At 39.8% G+C, this 18,818-nt stretch overlaps 1 protein-coding gene across 1 annotated transcript in view; it reads right to left on the bottom strand.

Annotated features, from left to right (window-relative positions):
- cdh13 (cadherin 13, H-cadherin (heart)) overlaps positions 1 to 18,307 on the bottom strand; it is a 399,576-nt gene extending 381,269 nt beyond the window's left edge. The window contains 1 exon segment of the mRNA XM_063004232.1: positions 18,240 to 18,307. Within this exon segment, the coding sequence (XP_062860302.1) occupies positions 18,240 to 18,284 (45 nt within the window). The 5' untranslated portion in view covers positions 18,285 to 18,307.
- Between the last annotated feature and the right edge of the window lie 511 nt (positions 18,308 to 18,818).

Here is an 18,818-nt window from a genome sequence, read left to right as displayed (position 1 = left end):
TTGACTCGTTCATGTAGAAATGAGCTACTCGCTGATTTCATAAAACTGTAATAAGGTCCTTTAAGCCTTCTAAAGAGACTTTCAGCCCTGAGACACAGAGAAAGCCTGCCCAAAATCTACATGGTACTGCCATCATCCACTCAACCGCAACAATAGAGCAAGCTATATAAACTTGGTGTCCTTTAGTTGTAAACACAATATTATGTTATTAATCCATATGCTTTTATTACTGTAAATGCAAACTATACTTTTGTCTGTCCGCCAAGTCAAGCCCAATCAAAATGTCCCATCTAAGGTGCCAAATTGTGGTGGAAAAATCCTTAAATGATTAGATTACTTCGATGACTGGATTGAAAGTAGAAAAGAGATTTATTCTTGTCTGCAGAGAAGGATTACACTGACAAAGCCTGTCATGGAAACTCGGAAAGCACGATAAAAAGAAAGAAAACAATCACTTTTATATACATGGTGACACATGTCCTGGTATTGACAAATGACGGTGGGAAATTTCACAGTTAATAGATATTTCTTTTTTTATATTTTGTTTTACTATTCTTCCAATTTAGCGTAGTCAATTTGTCTTCTGCTTCTGCTGGGGGATCCCTGATTGCAGTCGAGGTAGATATATTGCTGCTCACGCCTCCTCCGACCTGCATGCAGCCCTCAGCAGAACCCTTTTTCACCCATGCACTCTGCACAGGCGCCTCTATCTGCCAATCAGGGTCCTTACACAGCGTTTGAAGACCGCGCCCACATAGTCCGGTCATCCCACCTAGCAGTAACATGTCTGCTGCAGGCACTGCCAATTATGCACGCTAGATGGCGCTTAGCCGACCGCTGGCAACGCTGAATTTCGAACCGAGGAGTTCCGAATCTCAACGCTGGTGTGCTAGCAGAATATCCCACTGAGCCACCTGGGCGCCAATAGATATTTCTTAAGTAGGAAATAGAAACGGTTTAAAGCCAGCTAGAACAGGATCTGGAAGTCATAAAATTCCAAGCAACACACCTTTTGTTATGTACGCCACTTACCAGTGATAATATGAATTAACATATTTTCTCCCACAGTTTGTTTGCTTGTGCCAATTTACTAGAATGTTCATTTCATACACAAGCTCTTTTCTTTTCAGAACTTACAACTCTTACATACTCGGACAGGCACTCATTACAGATTGTAGAACCTTTATCACCTACATTGTGTGTTGGCTTCTTTATTTTCTCAGCTTTTTGAACTAGTTTTCTCATCTGATGTTGTGCTTATTCTGCCAACTGATACTGTTCTCTTAGGTTGTAGAACGTACAACATTCTACCTGTATAAAATAAACTTGCTTCACCCACAAACCCAGATTTTTCTATGGTGTGCCTGTTAGTCCCACTGGAAATGTGCTCAAAGCTACTAGAACTTTTTTTATATGACAAGGGTTCAACCTGCAACTCTTCTCACAGGGTCTAGACGTCTCTTTCTTTATATAGTACACTGGATTGTTTTGTGGTGGCTCAATCCACAGAAACTTCTTACATGTTCTGAAACTTTTTCTTACACAGTGTGCTGGATTTGCCCCTTTTGTGCACAGCTTTTGAAAGCGTCTTCCTTTACTGGACTGACTGCTACTACAGCCACAAACTTTTCATTTTACAAGTTCTAGAACTTTTTCTTATTTCTTATTTCCTAGAGACACTCTTCTTACAGCTTCCGGATATTTGTTCCCATGTACTATAGTTTGCTTTGTGTACAGAAAATCATTATGCTAAGCTTGCACAAAATTAAAAAAACAACTCTTTACATGGTCTACAACTTTCCTATCTCATTTAGTGCTGGCTCTGTCTACAAGCACTCTCATCACATTTAGTTTTTACTGAAGTAGTAACATATGGAATCATGGAAGTGTTTGGGTGAAGGTAAATAATTCCCCTTAGATTAAAGATCAGCCTGAACTTCTACTTGACCAAAACCCATAAGGATCACATTGATATTCATGTGAAACCAGGGCTGTTTCACTTCCCCACAGAGCTGGAAATGCCTGGCAAAATTAACCCTTTCACTACAAACAAAGTTAATATATATATTTTTTATTAAAATAAGAAAACCCATTGTCATCATTATCTGTACTGGAAAACTATACTGTTTAATATCTCTGTGGCTTCACTTTCTTTATCTGATCCACAGTTTAGAAAAAATTGTATTGGACGAAATGTCAAGATGTCAAAAATGGCTTTAGATACTGGTAAATTGGAAGAACACTTATGTTCACACTTCTTGTTGAGGCCTCTGGGTAATGTATTTAAACGGCGCTGTGTGTATGATTGCTCCCAGCAATGTTGTATAAATAACATCTTTACCATGTCCAAAAGTTGGGATTGGTTAGGAGGGATCTTCTTTTCTTTTTCTTTTTTTTTTAAATGCATTTTCTCCCTATTTTCATCTCGATTTAGCGCACTCAATTTTTGTCTTCTGCTGCTGAGAGATACCAGATTGCATCCAAGGAGAGCACGTCACTGTACATGCCTCTTCCGACACATGCACAGCCCTCCTCTTCAGGGTCCTTACACAGCGTATGAAGAACCACCCACCCACACATAGTCCGGCCCCCACCCTGCAGATATGGTGGCCAATTAGTATCTGCTGCAAGCACTGCCAATTATGCCCGCCAGATGGCGCCCAGCCAGACTCCTGAACCGAGGAGTTCAGAAAATCGGTCCTTGTGTGCTAGCAGAATAACCCGCTGCGCCACCTGGGTGCCTGGGATCTCCTTTTCACGTTTTTCTGGCTAAGTTACAATGTGTATCAGTCAGAAAATGCAAAAAAAAAAAAGTCAACCTTAGGGTCCTTGTAATTTTTACACACACTCACACACCAAGGGACATTTTGGAGTAGCCAACTCCTTCTGGATGTTTTTGGGAGTTTTGGGGGGAAGTAAATTGTTCTCAAAGGAAAATTAATGCTAGATAATGTATGAAACTCCTTAAAGGTTTATTTTTTTTCCATGTTACCTAAATAGAAACGATTCAAAAGAAGCATGAAGATCAAGAAATGTAAGCAACAGCAGCAAGATTGGTTTTGGTAACAGGCCAAACCTAAGGAAAAAATAACCGATAATGCTAACAAAGGTTTAAATAGAATTTCTCGACTTTAATTTTCACTTGTATCACAAATTTAACAATACAAACATAACCATGTTATTACCAGCAACAACTGTACCCTCAAAGGCTTAATAAATCTTTCCAGTTGTGAGTTGTATTATAATTTCCTTGTTTTGTTGTGGAACATCTACTGTTCTGAACCAGGGAGATAAAGGATAAAGCTCAGTCTGAGAGATGAGGCTGTCAGTACTCATTCCAGTTCCACAACTCAGCCGGCTCCAATCCTCCAATCCAACGATCACCTCCAGGCATCCACAGCTGAAAAGTACTCTGCCTACTTTTAAACTCATTCACCATCTTTATATTTTTTTCTTTATTTTGTCTTTCTCTCTTCTTTTCTTCTGCATTTGACCAAAGCATTGCTTCTGGCTGTGTTTAAAATTGTCATGTCCAGTAAGTAGTACGCATTGGACGAATACAAATTTAAGTATGCCAAATATACTACTTGCGTCAAAATTTACAGCAGACTAAGAGCATCCAACTGCTATATGGCATCTTGTTTATATCATTTTCCAACACTTAAAAATTGTTTTGTACAGTTGTCATAGCTGCATAGTGTATAGAGCAGTTATATTATTTTACTAAGAAAATTTAGTATCACCTTAACCTGCTTTTACATGTGGCCGACATTGATTTGCTTTATAATACTGCATTTAGGTCATGTTTATTTTTATGCTCTGTACATACAACAGCCGTGGTCTTTCCATAATGTAAACATATGCACGTCCACTGGTCAGTTCATCTGACAACTCGTTTAGAGTACATCTGAGAAGACTCACTAAATGAACATTCAAACTGATAAGGCACATTATACTGTAGCTTATTCAGATGTCACAGTAGCTATTACACAGAACAACTGTTTAAATTTGTATCATAATATAATAAAAACTCCAGTTAAATGTGCGTGTATCATTTGCGTTACACTTGCAGCTAAAGTAATTTACATAACACAGCTGCATGTACGAGCTTGATGGAGTAAACTGGGGTTAAGTGTCTTGCTGCGAAGGCTATCAACCGGAATTAAACCCTTGGCATGTTGATTCACAGTCAGAATATTCAGCTGCTGATCTATCACCACCCTGAAAAAAACCACAAAGTGGCCTAAAAATAAACAGGCAGTATACACAGTTACTGCTTAGAAAGATTTAACACACAGATCTAAAATAAAAGACGTTAAACTGACAGAAGTAGTGCATATGCTTTTACATATAACATAAACCCAAACGCATGTATAATTTATACATGTATGTCCTACAAATAGCCAAACTAACGAGGTAGGCCCATTTTAGCCCTTTGAAAAAGTGTGGCATAACGGCCTGTACCTAATTAGGGATTCGGGACAATGGGGGGGGGGATTTGGATGTCAATGATTTTACTTTGTTGTACTATAGTGAGTGCATCAAACCCTTTAGTGTATGGGGCTGCTTAGTTGCAGGACAGTAAGAGGGTCATACTATAGTGAGTGCCAACCCTATCAGAGCTGTATCTTTACAGAGAATGAATATCTAGTTATTGTACTTAAATATCTTTGTTACCAATTAACTGTTAGGACTTATTATGCTGGAGGTCATTACCAGCAGGTCCATCAACTTTGGTATGTTGCAAGATGGTTTGTACAACAGTGAATCCTGGTGCTGTTTCTTTTGCTGGTAAACATGACCACGGCTGTCCACATGATCTTGGACAAAACAGGAAATTCAGTTCCAATGCCTTCGTACCCACTGTAGGCACTTATAATTGTGGACATGAGTTTTAATGGTAAACAGGAGCATGGGCACCTTGAATGGTCTCCATCTATGTAGCTCCATTCATAGAAGGGTTTAATAATCTGCAATTTGAGGCATTGTAGCCCTTCTGTTAGTCTGTATCTTAGTCTGTCATTCAAGAACCTGTTGGCAGTAAAATGCTTGTCCCTCACCAGATTACTGTCTGTAGGTATTTACCATGGCCACCTGTGAGCACTCTTGCTGTTTCAGAGATACTGCAACCCAGTCATCTGGCAATAACAATCTGGCCCTTAAAGTCAACCAGTCGTTATAAAAAGAAGGCTAGGTTGAAGTATCTCCAAAACAGCAAGGCAGCTGTAGTGAGAACCTACTGACAGTGTTCTGAGGAAGGGCAAACCACACACTGCTGACAGATTAGGAAGAGTGCAACTCTTGTCCACCATCAAAAGAACCTACAATTGGCATACAGGTTACAGAATTAGAGACGCTTGTTTGTTTCGACAAATCCTGTTTTCTGGAGGATCATGTGAATGGCTGGGCACCAGAGATGCACTGCAGCGCATCCATCTCAACATACATAATATATCCCAACATATACATTTTACAAGGAAGTCTGACTGGTCCTACAGCTTTAAACAAAGTATAAAAGTAGTCTATAAGCAATTTACATAAATAAAAGTAATTAGGTACTTCTAGAATACATTTTGGGTACCACACAAAATTTTGCACTAAAAACTGAAACAGAGGAACAGTTGATTACAGCAGAAGTGTCTCAGCCACAGACACTCAATTAATACTCTCTGAATAGCTGGCTGGTTGGATTCCAAACATAGACTACATATTCTTGGTCTTCCTGTTAATAACAGCGATTTTTAATTAATGAACCTCTCGGCTTGCAGAAAAAGGAACTGAAGCAGCAAATCCAAAAGAAGGCACAAAAACCAATCGGTTCACCTCTAACAAGTGCTGACCTTGTCTATAAATATGCAGAAGTTAAACTGAGAATCTCACCAGCCTTTGAGCAGCTGGGTTTATGCCAGCTCACAAAGCTTCTAAGCCACCCTATATACCTGTACAGACCCACATTTCCATTTCATTCAAAACAGCATCAGTCCAGGAACGTGGAACCTTACTTCCTTTCTAACAGTGCCACCTCAAATTTCTTCAAAAACAGTCCAGAAAAGCTGCTATCACAAGACTGACACAGATTAACACGCTGATCAACCAAACGTCGCTGGCACATCATCAGCATGTCAGGGAGCTTTTTATATTCCAGCAGAAATGTAGCTTCAGGACCGAGGTTTACCTCATTTTCTTGGAAATATGCATGACACTTTAAAAGCAATGTGATTATGGAAGGATAGTCTTAAGGCACTTAAAATAGTCAGCGTTACAAAATCTTGTTTATGTTTCTGTATTCGCTGCTCTGTATGTATAGCTCTGCCAAGAATTCCTCTCTACACAAGGTTTAAAACGCTAATTTTGCTTGTGTCAGCTAACACAGACAAATGAAACTGAAGTGAATATGTGCTGTCAAATCTACTAAAATTAAACTGTGAAATGATTTGTTTATAAATGCAGCTAAATTGGATTTTAAATTACAACTTACACACTGCCAAATATTAATAGTAAACAATATTAATATTAATGTAAATAACTGTTAGCTGTAACTAACAAATAAGACCAGCACTATAAAAATAAATTTGCCCTCTCATGGTCTTCTCTATTTTTGCATCATTCACTAATCAGTTCTGATAACATGAGTAAATACAAAATAGTCGTTAATAGTTTCTTTTATTGAAGAAAAAACACTGGCACTGTGTGAAAAAGTAAATGCCATAATAGTTAACCAATCAACCTATTAACTGAATTCATTTAATAGTTGGGTTTAAGTACATTAGGAAGAGCTGGGTTTCCTCCAGGTGCTCCATTTTCCAAAAACATGCAGTCAGGCCAATTGGAGTGTGTGAATGTGTATGTGTGTGTCTGTCTGCCCTGTGATAGACTGGTGACCTGCCAAGGGTATTCCCAGCCTTTCGCCCAATAAATCCCCCAATAAACAGGGCAGCTCAGCGGTTAGAGTACTGGACCAGTAATCTTAAGGTTGCCGGTTCAAGCCCCACATTCGCCAAGTTGCCACTGTTGGGCCCCTGAGCAAGGCCCTCAACTGCTTAAATTGCATTCAGTGATAATTTAAGTCGCTTTGGACAACAGCGTCTGCTAAATGCTGAGAATGCAAATCAAACCCACTCTTACCTTGACCAGGATAATGCAGTGGTTAAACAGACAATGAATTAATTAATAGTTGGGTTTAAGTAGACAAGAAATGTTAGTGATTAACTGGTTAACCAGTAACAACAAAGACATCCCTGTTCGATGAATGATACCACTTAAAAGGAATTTTAAATTAATTTCGAACCCGTTAACCCAAACCCTGTTAGTTTTGCACATGTGTATCTGTATGTAGGGTAATTAATATAAAAAGACAATTAATTAAATTCATTAGACAAAACTCCAAAAACCAAGAGTTCCCCAAACTGTTGCCATAAAGATAAAAAATAAAGTTAAAAAATATATACCATATATAGTGTAAAAAATGTAAATAATGGGGTGAGTGATACAGGATGAACATACGTAAGATGTACATGGCAGAAAGTATAAATAGAAAATAGATCTGGGAAAATCAAATATGGGGATGAATATATGATATATGATGATGAATATATGATGGATATACTGACATGGTGGTGGTGTGTTAGTGTGTGTTGTGCTGGTATGAGTGGATCAGGCACAGCAGCGCTGCTGAAGTTTTTAATCACCTCACTGTCACTTCTGGACTGAGAATAGTCCACCAACCAAAAATATCCAGCCAACAGCGCCCCGTGGGCAGCGTCCTGTGACCACTGCGACCAAGGTCTAGAAGATGACCAACTCAAACAGCAGCAATAGATGAGTGATCGTCTCAGACTTTACATCTACAGGGTGGACCAACAAGGCAGGAGTGTCTAATAGAGTGAACAGTGAGTGGACACGGTATTTAAAAACTCCAACAGCATTGCTGTGTCTGATCCACTCATACCAGCACAATACACACTAACACACCACCACCATGTCAGTGTCACTGCAGTGCTGAGAATCATCCACCACCTAAATAATACCTGCTCTGTGGTGGTCCTGTGGGAGTCCTGACCATTGAAGAACAGGGTGAAAGCAGGGTAAAAAGGTATGTAGAGAAACAGATGGACTTCTATATGGTAAGTGGAGCTAATAAAATGAACCGTGAGAGTAGAAATAAGGAGGTGGTTTTAATGTTATGGCTGATCAGTATATATATATTCACATACTGAGTCCGATTTAGTGCCCATGCCGTTGTGTGGACACAAGTCTCTCAGCCTGCCGCATTGGAACCATTTCATATAGTATCTATAATTCCATTTCATTTATTTTAATTAATTATATAAAGCTTTTAGTAATTACTGTGGCTGAAAAGTATGAATTTCTGGCCATGATTTTCTGAGCTAAAGTCAGCATTCATGGTTTAACTATTGAAAAGAGAAAAATATTTACACTGTTTTGTTGCATCAGACCCACTTCATCAAATTACGGAATGCTGAGACTTGGCATAAAATGTGAAAATAAAAAAGACACATTTACAAGGATTGTAAGAATGGTAGCCAAATCAACAGCCAAGCATCTAAATTAAATTCAACTGTGCCAATCACTGGCATACAGCCATGCTCAGACTCTATTCAGTTAAAGAAGCTTAGATTTCAGAGAAATTCATTGTGCATACAGAAATGCTGCTTTCTCACATAGCAAAAGCCAGTTTTGGCATTTTTCTAACTTTCTAGTTTAATATCCCAGAGCGTAACCCCAGGCCTGTTTTTCTTGTCGAGTAGGGGCTCTTCAGGCCGCTTGGCTCTGCTGAACTGAGTGCTCAAACCATGGTGTTAAGCTTTTGAGAGCCAAAATGAAGGATTTATTTAGCAGTCGTTATCCAAAAACAAACTGACCGGCACTAGCATGCCAAAGTATTGCCCTGTAGCCTGGTCCTTCTCTCCTGCCCAGCCCCCAAGAATCTCCCGCACCATGTCGCCATCTAGGAGAATGCCTGGGAAATGCAGGTGGGTGTGCTTGGCATTGACCGATTTGGCTACTTTAAGATGCGAGACTTGGTCTAAGCGGAATTCTGAGGATCCGAGCAAATTGAGAGCGGCTGAGAGAGGATGGAGGACGACTAAGCAAAGAAAAGAGGTTTACACTCATCTGACTGCTGTTCAGCTATGCCTGAGACAAGGCCAATGAAGTGAAGAGCATTTAGAGAAATGTTCAAAGCTAAGAGCAAACATGCCCTCTGCCCAGGGCTTAGTAAATGTCAGAAATGTTGGACAGCAGAAAAAATATGGACAAGGGAAGGACCCTGGAATCAATCTAGCTAACATGGAATCTAGAATTGCACTAGGACAGGCTTTGGCTCCAGGCCAACAGAATTATAAATTGATTGTCAGGGAACGGTCTATTTTTTTCCTCCAATACAACCCCAATAGTCCAAAACAGACATCCTCATAATAACCAAGTGAAATATTCCAGTTTGATGGTACATGGGGCTGAGTGATGTGATCAAATATAGTCCCATACTAATAATGTGTTAACCAGTAAAGATTTAGCCCACGTTTATACAAAACGTGACCTTAAAATTAGTTTGAGTTATTGTAGTGCAGGGTTCAAACAAGTATCTTTGACAAAATCTACACTACAAGGTCAGATTAGTGTTTCATCCTCATCATTAGATTCATCCTCATCATGCACTTTATTCTGGTCAGAGTCTTGGTGGGTCTGGTATCACCTTGGACAGGACCAATCTATCGCAATTTATCCGAGCCACTGATCTCAGCTAATCATTTGTGTGTAGACGACTGGCTGGCCAATAGCACCACTGGAATTCCAACACTGATTTCTGCATTCCAACAGCATAGGTATAATATAGAGTTTCCCCCTACCCTCTTGTTGCTGTAACAGCCTGACTCGGTCATGCACATGGTATTGCTGATGATGCAAAGGTTCTATTCCCACTTGTCTCTCTGGGTGCTGTCTGTGTCTAAGTCAAGGTTTTCTGCACAGAAGTCCAGTCCAAGGTTTATTCCTGCAGTGAGCTTAGTTTTTCTGAGATTGCTCCAGGCCCAGCATGACCCTGACTGAAAGAAATGACTAAATATAAATGAATTATTATTTATTCAGTCTGTTTTACCACCGCTTTATCCTATTCATGGTTACGGTGGGTACAATTCACAGGGCGAAAGATCCTGGACAGGTCGCCAGTCCATCACAGAGCAAGCATACACACATTAACACACACACACACACAATTTAGCATCTCTAGTTAACTTGACTGCATGTCTTTGGACTGTGGGACGAAACCGGAGCACCCAGGGGAAACCCTCACAGACATAGAGAACATGCAAACTCTACACAAAAAAGACCAGGACCACTCCACCTGGGAATTAAACGCAGGAGCTCCTTGCTGTGAGATGACAATGCTACCCACCCAGCCACTGTTATGCCCCATGAATTATAAGGATATCATTAGATATTGGTTGCAGCTAGTAGAGTGAGAACTTCACAGCAACATGGATTCAATCCTCACCTCGAGTCAATGTCTGTAAGAAGTTTAGCATTTTCTCTTCATACAACCTGGGTGTATTCTGGGAACTCCCACTACCAGGGACTCCTCCCTCTCAAAACATACAAATGGTCAACTGGTGGCTCTAAATTGCCCCTAGCTGTGAGTGTGTATTGCCCTGTGATGCATCAAATAAATGATCAAAATAAATACATACTAACTACATTTAAAGGACATCATCTAAATGTTAAATCTATGTATAAATTAAACAATAAAAGCACAGTACTTTTGCCCATGTTACAAGATCAGCGGGGCTGTTATGATGAACTCCTCAGGCATGTCCACATAGCTCTTCATAAATAAAAGAGATAGCAATCTCAGTCTTCCACTAATCGCTCAGACTGTCATCTGCCATCAGTCATCCCTACCACCTTACACACACCCTCCCAACAGAGGGCAGATGCTGGCCTGGCTGTGCAATCACCAGCCCTCCCATTAGTATTCTATGCCCTCCTTTAACACCCAGGGGAAAATGCCACATGAGCATCTAGAGATAAACATGCACCCTGTTCACTATGACATTTCTCCCCATTCACAGCCAAATCAGTCCCCGGACGAGAGAGCGAAAGAGACAGAGTGTATCTCAGATTGGCATAGATAGCAATCCCAACATCACCTCTGGCCCCACAGGTGCCAGTTTACAAAACTGCAAACACTTACACAAAGTGACAGACAGCAAGTCTCACTGCAAAATGTGTATTAACATGCCAGCGCCCGAGAGACAGTGGGTAAAGAAGTCCACACACCCTGAAACCGCTAATGTCGTCATATAAAGGGACAACCTACATAACAGACATTGTATCACCAATGTCATATATCATAATGTCATTGTAGCAAATAATCACAACCTAGAGATTTCTTAATCCATTATTTCTCCAGGAAGCACATTTGCTCAGCTGGTAGAAACCAGACCCATGCAGCATCATGCACCCTTGGAAAGTGGGTAGTTCATAGCCTCCAGTCACTGTCCAGAGATTTTAAATGAGTTTCATGTTGATAACCTGTGTTGTATTAGTCAAAATCATATTGCTGAATAGGAAAACAAGAAAATAAATGCGTGGATTAAAATTTTGAAGTTTTAGACATACTAATGGTCCATATGGTGCATCATATGGTGTCAATTTTATGTTTTGAGTTTGCATTATTAAGCTTATTTAATAGAAGCCTACAAATTAATCTGGCTGTTAATGTGCTGCTTTATTTTGGTCCTAGAAATTATGACAAAACATTGCTACCAATAAAAAATTGTAGTGGAAGATGCAGGGTGTGAATGTTCAGTAAAAGATGGGCAATCAATTGTTTATTAGAGAAAATCCAGTACTTCACAGCTTAGGAAAAATCTCAGGCAGACAGTGGGACCACAGGCAAATACATACTCATTAAACCAGAAACAGAATGTGGTTTACTCCAGAAAGCAGTATAACACACAGGGGGAACATGAACTATGAACCAGTAATAGACAAGGTGCAGGGACAGAGCAAGAATGGCATAAACAAAACACAAGAAACAAAAACCAAAGCACTCAAATGAAAACCCAGATGGACACAAGAAATAAATGTAAGTGAAGAAACATGGTAAGTGAAAATGAGTGAAGAAACTTCAAGGGTAGCACTGTCATCTCACAACAAGAAGGTCCGGAGTTTGACGGCTGAAGCAAGAAGGTCCAGTGTCTGTGGAGGTTTCCTCTGGGAGCTCTGCTTTCCTCCCACAGTCCAAAAACATGCAGTCAGGTTAATTGGAGATATTAAAATTGCCCTAGATGGGTGTGTGCACCCTGTGATGGACTGGCAACCTGTCTGGGGTGTATCCTACCTTTCGCCCAGTGAATTGTACCCATTGCAACCCTAAATATGATAAAGCAGTGGAAATCAGACAGTGAATGAATAAATTAATGAAATCAAGGATTCAGCTAACACAGCACATGGCAAAATAAAATAAAAAGGAAATATTTTTAGATGCAAAGCGCCTGTGGATGTCACATGCTTACATTTAGCAGTCACAAGCTGTTCCACATGAGGGTCATTCTGACTTTTTGTTAACTTAAGCCCAAAACAGATAACCTCGTGGTACGCCGTCATCACAATACAAAACCTGTCCACACTATTTTAGGTAGCAGTAGAGGTGAATAGAAGTGTGTTGCTAAAACTAAAGCCATCCATATTTACCCACATCCCCTCAACAGTGAGCGAGAAAAATTGAGTTCCTTTCCTAGAATGGAAACGTACAAGTGACAGAGCAAAGACTCATGAGAATAAATGAAAAACAAGCGACAAAATAGAAAGACAGACTGACAGAGAGAGAGATGAAGCCTCTGTGAGTCTTGCTGCCTGTACACTGCGTTTGAACAACGTATAAAGATGTTATAAACTGAGCATGAGGTGAGTGGCAGTGCCAGGGTTTGTTTTTTCTTATTGCACATGCTCAGGAATGAAAATAGTAAAAATGTGCAAGCGCTTGCTAATGAAATACCACCTTCAAGGGTACATGAAATAATGTACTATGCCACTTAAGTAACATTCACTTTTCTGTTAGGGATGCAAATGCTGCCAACTTCTTTTAACAGATAACAGACAAGCCTGTAGAAACCCAGTAAAATATTAAACCTGAGTTTTCTAGCAGGTCTTCATGATTTATTTAAAAAATACAGTGTAACAGAGAAAGTGGTAGTAATGTAGAACAGTATGAACAAACACCACGACTGGAATAATACCTTGAATGGCAAAGAAGACAAACAAATGGATTCTTGATAAAATCAAGCCTAACCTCACTTGAAGCCCAGATAACCAAACTGAGGATTATTTTGAATAATACTTGGATACCTTGGATGGCAAAGAAGACAAACAAATGGATTTTTGATCAAGTCAAACCTAACCTCACTTGAAGCCCAGATAACCAACTGAAGCTTATTTTGGACACAAAAAAACAAAAATACAAAAAATGTGTTTACAATACAATTGTGGCACTCATTAACTGTAATTAATCTATATTATTGTCCATGAATTTGGAATAGGAAGTCCAAAAAGTCCACATACCTTTGCTAAAGTGTCTTATAACTTATCGACTAATTTTACTGGTATTGACTTCCAAATGTTTTGCCATTGTAGCAGCTCTAGAACATTATGTTAACATGTACCCCAGTACCCATTCACTTTGTCTAGATTAAACATAAAACTAAATCGGCTTTTATCTTCCCCAGACGCTCACTCATTCAGTAGGCTACACTTAATGAATTTAGGACAAATAGCCTTCCAGATAATTAAACCAATAATGTTCTGTTGTTGGGCACAGGTGAGAAACAGCTTCCACTATAACATGGTTTTTTTTTCTCTTAATCTTATGTATGTCTTTCTTTCACATAGATTGAAGAGAGCAGGAATTGTCTGTAAATGAAGACAATTAAAGCAAGTTTCTTGCAAGTTTCATCAAGACATACAGTCTACGAAGAGCACTGGATCTGTCTATTTGATTCTAGGTGTGTGTTGAGCACCTGTCTGACAACCTGTCTGAAACAAATACATTTCATTACCATTGAAACAAGAATCACCTTTGAAGAAAATGAAAGAGAAGACAGTGGGCATCAGAAACTAGGCACACAACAAATGCAGGCCCTGTTATTGGTCAAATTATGTTTATCAATCTGACACTCACTTGAAACCAGGTTTTACAGCTTCAAATAAGTAAAGTCAAATATGGCTGGCTGGTGATTTTAAGTACGTAACTACATATATGGTGATACTTATTTTGTTTAGGAGCTTGTTGGACATCCCATTCCAAAACCATTGGCATTAATATGAAATCACTATTTTTGACAACAGTTTAAGACAGGCTGTTATTGCCACTGCTGGAGGAATATAGATTTTACTTAACTTTTACACACAAGTTACTTACGGAAGCATCAACCAAAACAACTATTCTTTACAGAATCTTCACAGAACACTTTAAAATGAATACTAGAAGTGTAAGTGACAAAATAATTTAATTTTAAGATTTAAGATTATATTATGGTAGAATTGAACAAATGATGTAAAAACAACTACTTACACAGTATATATTTTCCATATGTACAAATGTAGTTTTGTAACATTGTGTTTTAACCGACTGGGAGAACTCAGTGACTAGCCTATTAAATGAAGAGCTGACCTATTTTCTGTATTTCTAACAACTAAAGACTATATTAGTACCAAGGGATGTAACATTTTTCTCTCTGCATTCCCATTTGTGCACTTTGCTGAGCCCACAAAGAAACCAGATAATAAGAAACAACAATAACAGTGTATTTACTGTGAGGGGGAGGTTTATAGAGAGGTTTTAACTGGAAGTGTGAGGCAATGCTGTGCACTGCCTGTCCTGGTTTCTCGACTGCATATTGTTTGCTTTTGAATGGATCTATGGTGGTGGTGGTGGTGGTGGTGGTGGTGGTGGATAGGGATTCTTAGCAGCTACTGTGCTAGAGAGAATTGGCGCCCTACCTGGGAGCCTATAAATAAGATTGCTAGCATTTGATCGTACCCAGAGCAAAAAAAGATGAAAAAGGAAAGAAATTCACTAGGCAGAGCAAGGACAACTTAAACACAATATATCAGTCTGTAAGGAGCCTCTGTAACTTTCTTTATTTAAAAGAAACTGAGGGCAGAAACGTTACATGTAACTGATTTACAATATTCAATGTGTCATAATTAGCCACCTATCATGGTAACCTATTGTGCTGTTGCATTTTTACAGGAAGATACCATCAAGTATGGTATTAAACAGGTTACCTTAGTTACCTTAGGGACACCTTAGAGACTTTCAACATGGCCAATAATTCAAAGCATTATTGTGACAGACATAAAATGGCAATAGCTTCATTCTGAGGAAAGCGTTATCTGCTTTTAGTTAGTATAAGTGATAAACCAGGTACATGAGCTGCTAAGGTTGCTAACATGCCTCTAAGACTCTTCTACTGTATAGTCAGAATGTCATCCATGCCACCTATAATCCATTTATCTGTTTAAACATACTGTTTAGTACGCTGTATGTGAGTTTAGAGAGATAAGTGTAAATCAAAAAGCACAGATTCAACTGTGTAAGGAAATTCTGCTTGGAAAAAACATGCTACGGCTAAGTACTCAACTGTGTACTTCTGTAATGAATAATGAGTTCACTGAAGCTATTTTGGCTCTAAATTTACTAGTTTAGTATGGAAGTAGGGTTGTTTTGGAAACACAGTACAGTGGTAGCTCTGTAATTAAGGCACTGGACTGGTATTCAAATGGTTGCTGGTTTAATCCCCTACACAGCCAAGTTAGCAATGCTGACTTCTGAGTAAAATGCTTCATACTGGAGCAAAAGCGGTGGTAGAACATGGGACTAATACTGCCGCGCAGTGATGGTTCAATTGTTTGGCACCTGTAACGGTCGATGGGACAAATTTTATAGCTAATTCGGTGAAATTGCTGCTTGTTTGGGCTTTTTGTTTTAGTCCCAGTGCGAGTGTGTGTACATTATTTGATGCCACTTAAACATCTTTCCAGGGTCACCGATAAAAACTTGATTAAACGTTGGACATTCGATATTCGCTAGTAGTGACGCGAGTTAGGGACCGTCTTAAAACTGATCACTTTTGAGACGGTCCCTAACTCGCGTTAAACAGCGAGACTCGAATGTCTAACGTCAAAGAAACTTTCTATCGGTCTCAACGGCTGTATATAGAACTTCCGTGGCAGTATTTAAGATCAGTTGGGATGCTGGTTGGAAAGATCAAGTGCAAGAAATGTAAGGAGTTCAGTCAGACTAATGGAAAAAGGACGCTACTGCGGCAAAGGGGATTTCCCTGTAGATGAACTGCGCGCTTCTGACGGATAACCTAAAAACGGGGAAGAGCCAAGACTGCCCTTAGCCTAAATCTGTTAGTATTATATAGCCAGGTTGTTATATACCACCTATAATAATGATGAGGAAAGTAAGTCCAGTCACGCAGTGGATGCAGAGGATCACGAAGGGTACCTCTGTAGGGAACCCATGCCAGTTAAAGCGCTGCAGCTGGATGAATGGATAACTTTAATAAAAATGACACACACACCAGCTGCGCGTCCACATCTGGAAACTTCTATGGTAATGATGTATGCCACGTATTGTGATCTCAACCTGTTTTGCTATTGTCGTTGCACGTCTATTTGAACACACTGAGCATGGGTGGGTCGTGATTTGCGGGCACAACAGCAGCAGGTACAGTCAGGTAAACGTCTACGATTTAACGATTCATCTAAACAAAGTAACATCTATAGCTACAACAATTCAAAAGGTCCCAATTGAATAGGTCACGACACTGTTTCACACATTCTACAAGTAGTGCGTGTGTATTTGGGGAACACTGGAACGCCTCTCTTGGTGCGTAAACGCTCAAGTTTACCAAACACGCGAAAATCCTTTTTTATATAAATTACTGCCTAATTTGGCAATGTCATTTTTAACTTTCTATTACTTTGTACTTGCTATATCAAAGACTACATTCGACATTAGGAAGAGCAGAATAACACATTACACACATGAAAAGCCTATTGATGTATGCGTCATTGGCACCTGTTGGGCGTTCTCTTAGAGTCAAACCACATGATGAGCAGGCTGCACAAGACCAGCGTAGCACAAAAAATAAATGCTTAGAACAGAAAATCACCAGCCATCCATAAGGATGAAATACAAATGCAATTCCAAATAGCACACTTTCTAAAAAATTAAATATATTTTATTTATTTATACATTCATGACAGAAACGCAAGATTCATCAGTTCAGAAGTTTAATGTCAAACACAGTCATGGACAATTCTGTATCTCCAATTCACCTCACTCGCATGTCTTTGGAGTGTGGGAGGAAACCCACGCAGGCACTGGGAGAACATGCAAACTCCACACAGAAAAGGACGCGGACCGCCCTACCTGGGGATCGAACCCAGGACCTTCTCGCTGTAAGGCGACACCCACTACCCACTAAGCTACTGTGCCGCCCAAGTGTTTTAAAAGAATCCTACACTGATCAGTTGTATAAATGGTAGCAGGTGCTGAGGCTGTGCCATCGTGCATATTAATTTTAAGCCACATTAGGCTGTTGAATAGTTGTGTAGTACAAAAAAATAGATCAAAACTGAATCTTGCAAGAAAAGAAAGGGCTCGGTCCCATGATGTGGTATCTAGGGGATGCCAGCTCAGTTAAGTCAGCATGCCGCCTGCATCTTTCAAACACACACATAGACTCACATACACACACCGCCCCTAACGAGCGAAGCCAAAGGAACGCTGAACTTTGCAGCTGAGCTGAATATAGATGCGCGGAGTTTCAGTGCTCACAAACAGCCCTTTGCTTTCAGTTTCCTGCGCAATAAACACTCAAATACCAATGCAATAAATGCACAACACTAAGTAATACAACCAACGACTACAAATCAGATACTATATACTATACACACATTATTTTAGTTCCATATACCAAAGCGACAATCCGTTGATTCACTACACACAACTCCAGCAGCCTTATCACTATGACATGCAATGCATTTAATCAATGAATCACCGTGCGCAATCAGCCGATCTGCAAAAGATGCCATAAAGCAACTCCAATCAATTAAAACGAAGCAAAAACAATCACAAGCAGACAACGATCGGCAAGATCCCGGAGTTTCCAAAGCACAGAGAAAACGCACGCATTGTGCTTTACCTGAGAGGCGAGGAAGGCGAAAAGAACGCGGGTTCCAAACTCCATGATCAGTAATCGCTCGGAACGGTATTCAGAAAAGCGCGCAGCTCTGACCAGCTCTGTTCATAATGCCCGAGTGCAAGTGGCGCTGTGAGAGTGAAGCAGTGGATCCTTAAGCCGCCAATTCCTTCCCAAATAGAAGTGCAGCCTGGCGCGCCGACGCATTGGATAGAGGCGCCCAATCCGCAACCAATAAGATTCACAGGGGCGGATTTTTTTCTATCATAAGTGATCTGCAAGTAGTCCGAGTCAGATTTTAACGTGCACGTATAAACTAAGGAAGCATATAATGGCTGGAACATTACTGGAACGAATCATAAACCTTCAATTTAACGCAAATAAAACATTGCGTCAAAATGGACATTCTTAGATATGCTACATTCTTAGACACATTAGACCTACAGAAGCTTTTATGACATTCCATTCCAAATCTATAGTCATTAATATGAAGTTGCCACACCCTTTTTGCAGCTATAACAGCTCCACTCTTTTATTTATTTACTTATTAGGACTGTACTGTACTGTAGTTACTCATTACAT

The sequence above is a fragment of the Trichomycterus rosablanca genome, chromosome 11 (assembly GCF_030014385.1).
Source record: "Trichomycterus rosablanca isolate fTriRos1 chromosome 11, fTriRos1.hap1, whole genome shotgun sequence".
In the NCBI taxonomy this organism is placed as follows: domain Eukaryota; kingdom Metazoa; phylum Chordata; class Actinopteri; order Siluriformes; family Trichomycteridae; genus Trichomycterus; species Trichomycterus rosablanca.
This window is presented reverse-complemented; position numbering and strand designations above follow the sequence as displayed.